Source organism: Nicotiana tabacum, chromosome 9 (assembly GCF_000715075.1).
Source record: "Nicotiana tabacum cultivar K326 chromosome 9, ASM71507v2, whole genome shotgun sequence".
In the NCBI taxonomy this organism is placed as follows: Eukaryota; Viridiplantae; Streptophyta; class Magnoliopsida; order Solanales; family Solanaceae; genus Nicotiana; species Nicotiana tabacum.
In genome coordinates this window covers 20,301,551-20,311,753 of record NC_134088.1, presented here as the reverse complement: position 1 = coordinate 20,311,753, position 10,203 = coordinate 20,301,551, and the positions used below count along the sequence as shown (strand labels likewise).

The following is a 10,203-nucleotide window of genomic DNA, read 5'->3' as shown; positions in this document are numbered from 1 at the left end:
TTCTTTAGACATCTTGCGCCCGAGTAAAATCTCTTCTCGTACTATAAATGACACTTCTCCCAATTTATCACCAAGTTCGTCTCTTCACACCTGGCAAGCACTTCACTCAAATTCATTAAGCATTCATCAAATTGTGGTCTGAAGGGCGAAAAATCATCCATAAATACTTCAATATATTTTCTACCATCTCAGTGAAGATTGCAATCATGCACCTTTGAAAAATCACAGGTGCATTGCACATGGTCTTCTCTTGGTCCTCCGGTGCAATTACCATTTGATTTATCCATCAATAAAATAATAATAATCTTGTTCAGCTAGCCTATATAACATTTGATTAATGAAGGGAAAGGGTAATTGGTCCTTTCTAGTGGCATTATTCAGTTTTCGGTGGTCTATGCAAATTTTTCTATTTTTTATAGTTCTAGTTGGAATTAGTTCATTATTCACATTTATCACCATTGTCATTCCACCCTTCTTAGGCATATATTTTACGGGACTTACCCACTTGCTATCAGAGATGAGAAAGATAATACCTGCATCGAGCCACTTTATGACCTCCTTTCTTATCACTTTTTTCATAAATGGATTCAAGCGGCGTTAGTGTTCCATACTTGGTATATGCTCATCCTCCATGAGAATTTTATGCATACAAAAAGCTGGGCTAATACCAAGGATGTCAGTCATGGTCCATCCAATCGCACGTTTGTGCTCTCGAAGCACTCAGAGTAGCTTTTCTTCCTGCAAATCAGATAATTTAGAAGATACAACAACAAGTAAAGTTTTATTAGCACCCAAATAAGCATAATGGAGGTGAGAGGGTAAGAGCTTAAGCTCCAATTTGGGAGTTTCTTCGATAGACAGCTTGGGTAGTTATCCAGTAGGTGTATCTAAAGCTCAAAATTTATCATCCTTTTTATCTAAGCACATGCATCCAGATGATACAAAATCTCCTTAACCTCATCATCCAAGTAAATGCTATCGAAAAACATAAGTGCTTTCTCTAGACTGTCATCCAGATGATCGCGAGGTCTTCATAGTGACTTGGAAGCTGAATTATCTTGTACATATTTATCTGTGCTAGATTTAGAGTTTTGCTAGCCTAGTAAATAGAGTGGAATACTTTATTTTTCATTTGACCCAAAACGGCCTCAATTGTCGTGTCACTGGCATCACACATTAACTCAAAATGATCTCCCTAATCCGGGGTGGTGATAATTGGTGCAGTCATCAATCTCTTTTTCAGCTCCTCATAAGCCTTCAGGCAAACATCATCGAACTTGAAAGGAGTGTCCTTGTCAAGCAACCTGCACAAGGGAGCAGAAATCTTAGAGAAATCTTAAATGAATCTACGATAGAAACATGTGTGACCCAAAAAGCTTCTGACTCCTTTGACATAAATTGGAGGTGGCGATTTATCAATTGCCTCCACTTTAGCCTTGTCCACCTCCAAACCTTCTTTAGACATCTTGCGCCCGAGTAAAATATTTTCTCGTACTATAAAATGACACTTTTCCCAATTTAGCACCAAGTTCGTCTCTTCACACCTGGCAAGCACTTCACTCAAATTCATTAAGTATTCATCAAAAGTTGGTCTGAAGGCCAAAAAATCATCCATAAATACTTCAATATATTTTCTACCAACTCAGTGAAGATTGCCATTATGCACCTTTGAAAAATCACAGGTGCATTGCACATGGTCTTCTCTTGGTCCTCCAGTGCAATTACCATTTGATTTATCCATCAATAAAATAATAATAATCTTGTTCAGCTAGCCTATATAACATTTGATTAATGAAGGAAAAGGGGAATTGGTCCTTTCTAGTGGCATTATTCAGTTTTCGGTGGTCTATGCAAATTTTCCAATCTTTGATAGTTCTAGTTGGAATTAGTTCATTATTCACATTTATCACCATTGTCATTCCACTCTTCTTAGGCACATATTTTGCGGGACTTACCCACTTGCTATCAGAGATGAGAAAGATAATACCTGCATCGAGCCACTTTATGACCTCTTTTCTTACCACTTTTTTCATAAATGGATTCAAGCGGCGTTGGTGTTTCATAGTTGGTATATGCTCATCCTCAATGAGAATTTTATGCGTACAAAAAGCTGGGCTAATACCATGGATGTCAGTCATGGTCCATCCAATCGCACGTTTGTGCTCTCGAAGCACTCAGAGTAGCTTTTCTTCCTGCAAATCAGATAATTTAGAAGATACAACAACAAGTAAAGTTTCATTAGCACCCAAATAAGCATAATGGAGGTGAGAGGGTAAGAGCTTAAGCTCCAATTTGGGAGTTTCTTCGATAGACGGCTTGGGTAGTTATCCAGTAGGTGTATCTAAAGCTCAAAATTTATCATCCTTTTTATCTAAGCACATGCATCCAGATGATGCACAATCTCCTTAACCTCATCATCTAAGTAAATGCTATCGTAAAACATAAGTGCTTTCTCTAGACTGTCATCCAAATGATCTCGAGGTCTTCATAGTGACTTGGAAGCTGAATTATCTTGTACATATTTATCTGTTCTGGATTCGGAGTTTTGCTAGCGTAGTAAATGGAGTGGAACACTTTATTTTTCCTTTGGCCCAAAACGGCCTCAATTGTCGTGTCACTGGCATCACACATTAACTCAAAATGCTCTCCCTAATCCGGGGTGGTGATAATTGGTGCAGTCACCAATCTCTTTTTCAGCTCCTCATAAGCCTTCAGGCATTCATCATCAAACTTGAAAGGAGTGTCCTTGTTAAGCAACCTGCACAAGGGAGCAAAAATCTTAGAGAAATCTTTAATTAATTTACGATAGAAACCTGTGTGACCCAAAAAGCTTATGACTCCTTTGACATAAATTGGAGGTGGTGATTTATCAATTGCCTCCACTTTTGCCTTATCCACCTCCAAACCTTCTTTATACATCTTGCGCCCGAGTAAAATCTCTTCTCGTACTATAAAATGACACTTCTCCCAATTTAGCACCAAATTCGTCTCTTCACACCTGGCAAGCACTTCACTCAAATTCATTAAGCATTCATCAAAAGGTGGTCTGAAGGCCGAAAAATCATCCATATATACTTCAATATATTTTCTACCATCTCAGTGAAGATTGCCATCATGCACCTTTGAAAAATCACAGGTGCATTGCACATGGTTTTCTCTTGCTCCTCTGGTGCAATTACCATTTGATTTATCCATCAATAAAATAATAATAGTCTTGTTCAGCTAGCCTATATAACATTTGATTAATGAAGGAAAAGGGGAATTGGTCCTTTCTAGTGGCATTATTCAGTTTTCGGTGGTCTATGCAAATTTTTCAATCTTTGATAGTTCTAGTTGGAATTAGTTCATTATTCATATTTATCACCACCGTCATTCCACCCTTCTTAGGCACATATTTTACGGGACTTACCCACTTGCTATCTGAGATGAGAAAGATAATACCTGCATCGAGCCACTTTATGACCTCATTTCTTACCATTTTTTTCATAAATGGATTCAAGCGGAGTTGGTGTTCCATACTTGGTATATGCTCATCCTTCATGAGAATTTTACGCATACAAAAAGCTGGGCTAATACCATGGATGTCAGCCATGGTCCATCCAATCGCACGTTTGTGCTCTCGAAGCACTCAGAGTAGCTTTTTTTCCTGCAAATCAGATAATTTAGAAGATACAACAACAAGTAAAGTTTTTTTTAGCACCCAAATAAGCATAATGGAGGTGATAGGGTAAAAGCTTAAGCTCCAATTTGGGAGTTTCTTCGATAGACGGTTTGGGTAGTTGTCTAGTAGGTGTATCTAGAGCTCAAAATTTATCATCCCTTTTATGTAAGCACATGCATCCAGATGATGCACAATCTCTTTATCCTCATCATCCAAGTAAATGCTATCATAAAACATAAGTGCTTTCTCTAGACTGTCATCCAGATGATCGCGAGGTCTTCATAGTAACTTGGAAGTTGAATTATCTTGTTCACATTAAAAATTGCTTCCACATTGTCAAATTCTAGAATTAGTTTTTCTTCTCGAACTTTTATGACTTCATCGGTGGTGGATAGGAGAGGTCGTCCCAAGATGATTGGGACATGTTCATCAGCTTCGTAGTCCAATATGATAAAATCTGCTGGAATAATAAATTTTTCAATCTGTAGAAACACATCTTTTATCACCCCTTCAGGATGAACAATGGATCTATCAGCAAGCTGCAATATGACTGTGGTTGGTCTTGGTCCCCCCAACCCCAACTGACTGAAGACCAATAAAGGCATCAAATTTATGCTTGCCCCCAAATCACATAATGTTTGTCCTACATCTACCTCACCAATTCGAATGGGCATGGTAAAGCTCCCAGGATCCTTTAGTGTTTTGGGAAACTTCTTTTGAATTCTTGAAGTACAGTATTCAGTAAGTGCAACTGTTTCAAACGCAGTCAATCTTTTTTTATTAGCCACAATGTCCTTGATATACTTAGCATATTTTGGGATTTCACGTAACACATCAACCAAAGAAAGATTCAATTCGACTTGGCTCAGCATGTCAAGAAATTTGTTGAACATTCTATCATCACTCTTATTCTTTAATCTTTGTGAGAAGGGGGGGTGGAGGCCTTGCAACTGGTATCTTTTCACCTTCATTATTTTCTTTCTCAATTTCCACCACAGGTTTAGGAATCAATTCACCTTCAGGAGTGACTTTTTCTTTCTTGCTTTTTGGTATTTCTTCTAATTCTATGTCATTCTTCAAAGTTACAACATTCACTTGAGGATTCTTTTCTGAATCGCTTGGAAGGGCACCCTCGGGTGGGATATTTTGGTGTGTCGCCAACTGCCCAACCTGTCTTTCTAGATTTCGAAAATCAGTCCTAAGTTGTTGGTTATCAAATAACAACTTTTTCAACAGATCATTGGTGCTATCTTCTACTTGTTGTGGCGGTTTTGGGGGTTGATTATGGTTTCCTTAGGGTCTGTATAGATTTTGATTCGTCTGATTCCACCCAATGAGAAGTTCGGGTGATTCTTCCAATTGGGATTATAAGTGTTCCCATACTATCCATTCCGGTTCACTAGACCTCTACCTTAATGTCCCACATAGTAAATAGATTCTGGATTCACCGAACATTGGTCACTCGTATGACCTTCTCCACAAATATTTTAAACTGCAATCATCTGTTGAACATGTTGCATCTAATGTGCCTATCTTATTATGATATTCGTCACCTGATTTGTCAATTTAGAAATTTCTATTCATATATTGAAAGCTCATCTAGCTCAAGTGTACCTGCTGCACTCTGTTTCATCATTCTCATTAGTTCACCCTCACCTTGCTAGTTATGATCATTCATGGTGAAGTTGTTCAATAGAGTATGAATTTTACTATATTGTTTTTGCATGCAACTTCCTGTACAAGTTGAGTCTAAATTTAATTTGGAGGTCTCATCTAACCCATCCACAAAAGTATGACCCAATACTTCATCAGTCTAACAATGATGCTGACAATATCTGAGTAGTTTCTTGTATCTTTCCCAGGCTTGACGAAGAGTCTCGCCATCTTTTTGTTGAAATCCCTGAATTTGGCTTCTAAGTGACTTTGTTTTCTTCGTAGGCAAAAACTTGATCCGATATTCCAGCGCTAGATCATCCCACGTGCGGATTGAATTTGTTGGATCTTTCTGCAATCATTCCTTTGCTTCCCCCAACAGAGAAAAGTGAAACAAGGTCAGTCTGAAATAATCCTTGTAGATGTTCGGAAAGTTGTATGTATCCGTAATCTCCAAAAACTTCTATATGTGCCTCTGTGGATCTTCATGAAATAGACCCACAAATTGCCATGTGGACTGGATTAGCTGCACCATATACTGTTTCAACTTAAGTGACCAGTTATGTCAAGCTTCACGATAGCCTGAGTCATGTTTGCAAGATTAGTCCTTGCAACCTCTATCATCGGCCTCTTTTCATTTTTCGCCATCTCTATTGGCTGTGGTTGGACTATGATGCCGAACTCTGCAGTTCTTACTCTTGCTTCGGCCTCCCTCCATAAATTTTGAAAAAGTCTTTCGAGTTTAGGTTCAGGAGAAGGAAGATCGTTCAGACTGTTACGTCTTCTTAGCATTCAATGTGAACACTTATAGAATCATAAATAGTAAAAAAATTAAAACTCAAACAAATAACGAATAAAAGCTTATTTCAGACAAGTAGCTAATTTTTAAATCTCCGGCAATGGCGCCAAAAACTTGTTGAGGCCAAACACACACGCAAGTATACGCGGTTGACTAGTAATAAAGTGATAAGAAAGTATCATCGCATGAGGATTTATGATTAACTTTTGTCCAACCTAAACTACATATAAGTTAATTGCTCAAGCGGTTATGAAGAAAATGATTGTGATTTTTACTACTAAAAATTACTAAGAAACTAGCAAGAAAACAAGGATGCAAATCGAGCAAACAAAAATTTAGAATTCAGTGAGATGGAAATATTCCAGGGTTATAGAATTAACGTCTCTCCTATTGTATTTTTCTGCTTGATCCAATTATTTGATCTATCTAATTTGTTGGTTAACAGGATTTATTATGCTCACGAAGTTCTTTCGACTCCTCACTCACCTATTCATGCCAACCTAAAACTATACTTCTATAGAATCAAAATTAACAAGAATGCATGAATATCTCCTAAATAAATAACCAAGTAAGGCAACTAGAATATGTCTATCTTAATTGCAAATCTATTTTCCGATGCTCGGATTCAAGAACTTACTCTATTCAATCTTACATGTAATCTATAGTTCTCATTTTCGAGTTCAACTATAAATTCGTAGATAGTATTTTACTGTTAGCTATGCAGTAAAATAATTAAATGCAAGATTAAATAAATAAATTAATATAATAATTCAAGTAATATCATTAACCGTCAAACAACAATAGTCAATAACAACCCATAACTCCAAAATAAAGGGGTTTCTAGCCACTCATGTTCATATCAACAACCAAAATATTATTTTTAAACATAAAAGCTATGAATGCTATACGGGGGATGGAAGAATCAATGAAATTCGTGCTCCATTCGTGTTTCTAAGCCTTTTCTTCCTTCAAAATATGAGCAACCCCTCACTAATCATGTTTAGGAGGTATTTATATGCTAGGGTCGGAGTCTCCATGTCCAAAACCGAGGAGAAAATATTTAATTAGCGGGCTCGGTAAGGGACCAGGCCTCTATCCTTACGAGGCTTCGTCTGTCGCGCGCTAGGAACCTCGCGGCGCGAGGCTGGGCGCGAGCCTTTAGTCGCTAGGAGCCAGGCATCACCTGGTTCTTGGCTTCGTCCGATTTTTGCCCTTTTTATGCTCTTTTCCTGTATTTTCAGCATCTATGTGTGCAACCCAGAGGCGGATCCAGGATTTCGGGAATATGGGTGCACCATTGATTTTATATTTAGTTTGATGATTTAAAATTTTGCTGCCATAACAACTTACGATCAAAAAATAGTTAATTTTATTATCACAAAAATATATCATGAGTTTAGTTTTCATACTTTGAAAATGATCCATAATTGCATCGAAAAGAAAAGGAAGACTTCGGGACAACTAAAATAAAAGGATGTGTTGCTGTATATAAAAAAAAAAGGAAAAGAAAGGCTTAAGAATAAGAAATAGCAATATATTTGAATTTCTATCCCATGACCTTAAGTTATCAAGGAATAGGGGGCCAAAAACAGTGAATCACTCTTTTGACTATGGGTGTCATCAACTAATAATAACTCATTTTTCACAAATTATGTATATAATTATGTATTTAATATAGTTGGATACATGTAAAAAGTAGATACCATTACGTGGATGGAAGTTGTTGGCAATGAGAAAAGTAAGGGGAATCCAATTATGCAAACTTTGGTCAAATAATCAAATGTGTTACCTTAACACCAAAGTAGGAGGCCAAGCCAACACAAAAGTGTGGGAAAAAAAACACCATATTTTCTTTCATTCTTTTAAATAAAAGGTGATGACTTAAATCCCACAAAGTAGAGAGTTGATATCACTTTCAAAAGAAACAATTCCAATGTTATCATCATACTCGCATTAGTACCCAAAGAAGCACAGACAAACTTTTCCCTTTTGGACAACCAAAAAAGTTCCTCCAATTCTCTTTTTCATATCACTCCTTTTTCTCCTTCTATTCCTTACTGATTTTCTCTCCATAACCCCCTCAAGAAAATATCTTGGGAATTTGGACACACTTTTTCTACGGGTGACAGAGACTTAGCTCCCGTTTGGACATTAATTTTGGTTATTTTTAAAAAACAAATTAAAATAATTGTTTGTTTATAAAATTTAATCAGTTTTTTCAAAAAAACTTCAAGTTCCACCGACAAACCTTCAATATTTTTTCTAATAAAATACATGTTCAAACACAACTTCAACTTTCAAAAATTATTTTTCGATATAACTTCAAAAACTCTTTTTTTAAGTATCAACCAAATATATGACCAAACACTAGTTTAAGCTATAAGTACTAAAGAGCAATGTTTTAAAAGGCTTTCTTGGGACTCGTCTCGGGGCTTGCCCTAAGACTAATACGCGAGGCTTAGTTCTATGAGACTTACGTCCTAAAGAACCGACTGTGCCCCCGTACACGCCTAATGATCAACACTTGAGGCTCGCGTAGCAGTACTTCCTAACCTAATTTATGCGTCAAATTCCGAATTAGAATTGTCCACTCAATATTCTTTAACAAATGAATGATTAATATTCTATTTATCTATAGAAATATGAAGAATGAGAGTAACTCAAAATAATGAGTCATAGAATTGCATATTTAGTAATTGTGAATATCAAATATCATTTAAATATTTCTTCTGAAAATAGATAGTCAAGATTTACATCGTCACTTACTATAAGTCTTCATATCTTAGTTCTATGTCTATCAAAATTATCAAATTTTAATTAATGTTGCTATTTGCAAGTAATTTTATATATATATATATATATATATATATATATATATATATATATATATATATATATATATATATATATATATATTACAGTAATTTAAGAAGTTAATGATTATTAACTTTTAAAGAGGTAAAGTGTGTAATTTGATAATATTTTAAAAGAAATTATAATTTTTAATTGTTCGAAAGATAAGATGTTATAGTTGATTTTTATCTCATAATAACTTTAACACTATTATATTTTTTATAATTATAAAAAAGCTATATATTTTATTTTTTATGAGTTATTTTAATTTATTTAATCTTTTTAAACTTTTAATGGGCTTTATATATTTTTTGTGTTCATTATGCTATTTTATTAATTTATAAATTAAAATTTTAAAAATATTCATGTGGCTTATACCCCATATCTCGGGGCTTACGCCTCGACCCAGATTAAATAAAATGCCTCACCTCACGCTCCCGCTTTTTAAAACACTGCTCAAGAGGAAGTTTTGAGTGTACTAATAGCCTGTTTGGCCAAGATTATTAAGAGGCCAAAAGTGCTTCTTCTTTTTTTTTTCCCTTCTCAAAAGCACATTTTTTTTAACTTTTGACCAAGCTTTTTTGGGGGGAGAAAGTGCTTTGGGGAAAAAGCAGAAGCAGTTTCTGAGAAGCAAAAAAAAAGTAGCTTCTTCCCAAAAGCAGAAGCAGTTTTGACTTTTTTTCTTACCAAAAATACCCTTAACAAAATATAGTATATACCAAAATAACCGTTAAACCTAATGCTTAGGATATTAATGTATAAATATTTTTTATTATTTTTAGGATAGTTTTCTAATATATAGTGACTTTAGGGGTGAATGCTTTTATATTTGTTGAATGATTTTTAATATATTTAACTTATATTAAAAGAATTAAGTACTTTTAAATTTTATTTTCATATTTTACTTAAATAAAATAAAAAAATTTAATTATTGCATGTAATAATAAATTTTTAAGATTATTTATTTACTTATAATATTAACTATTAAGTAAATCTATTCATGTCTTTATTTGTAATTTGATACTTAAAAAAGCTTTCTGAAAAGCTTGGCCAAACATAAACTATTGCTCAAAAGTGCTTTTCATATTGATTAGTTAAACACAAATTGTTTCTCTCCAAAAAGTACTTTTTTCAAAAGTATTTCTCAAAATAAGCTGATTTCTCCAACTTGACCAAACGGGCTATAAGTGGATAGTGCAAAAAATGCAAATTTACCTAAGTGCAAGGTAAGGAGGCC

The 10,203-nt window shown here is 35.0% G+C and overlaps 1 protein-coding gene and 1 non-coding gene across 2 annotated transcripts; one reads left to right on the top strand and one right to left on the bottom strand.

Moving 5' to 3' along the window:
• Nucleotides 1-3,909: 3,909 nt before the first annotated feature.
• LOC107768269 (uncharacterized) lies at nucleotides 3,910-4,554 on the bottom strand. The gene has a single exon (XM_016587384.2). It carries the CDS (start codon nucleotides 4,552-4,554, stop codon nucleotides 3,910-3,912), a length of 645 nt encoding a protein of 214 aa, XP_016442870.2.
• A 921-nt stretch (nucleotides 4,555-5,475) lies between these two features.
• Nucleotides 5,476-5,582, top strand: LOC142164420 (small nucleolar RNA R71). Its single transcript, XR_012695191.1, has one exon. It is a non-coding gene; the product is annotated as a small nucleolar RNA R71 (small nucleolar RNA).
• Nucleotides 5,583-10,203: the final 4,621 nt, after the last annotated feature.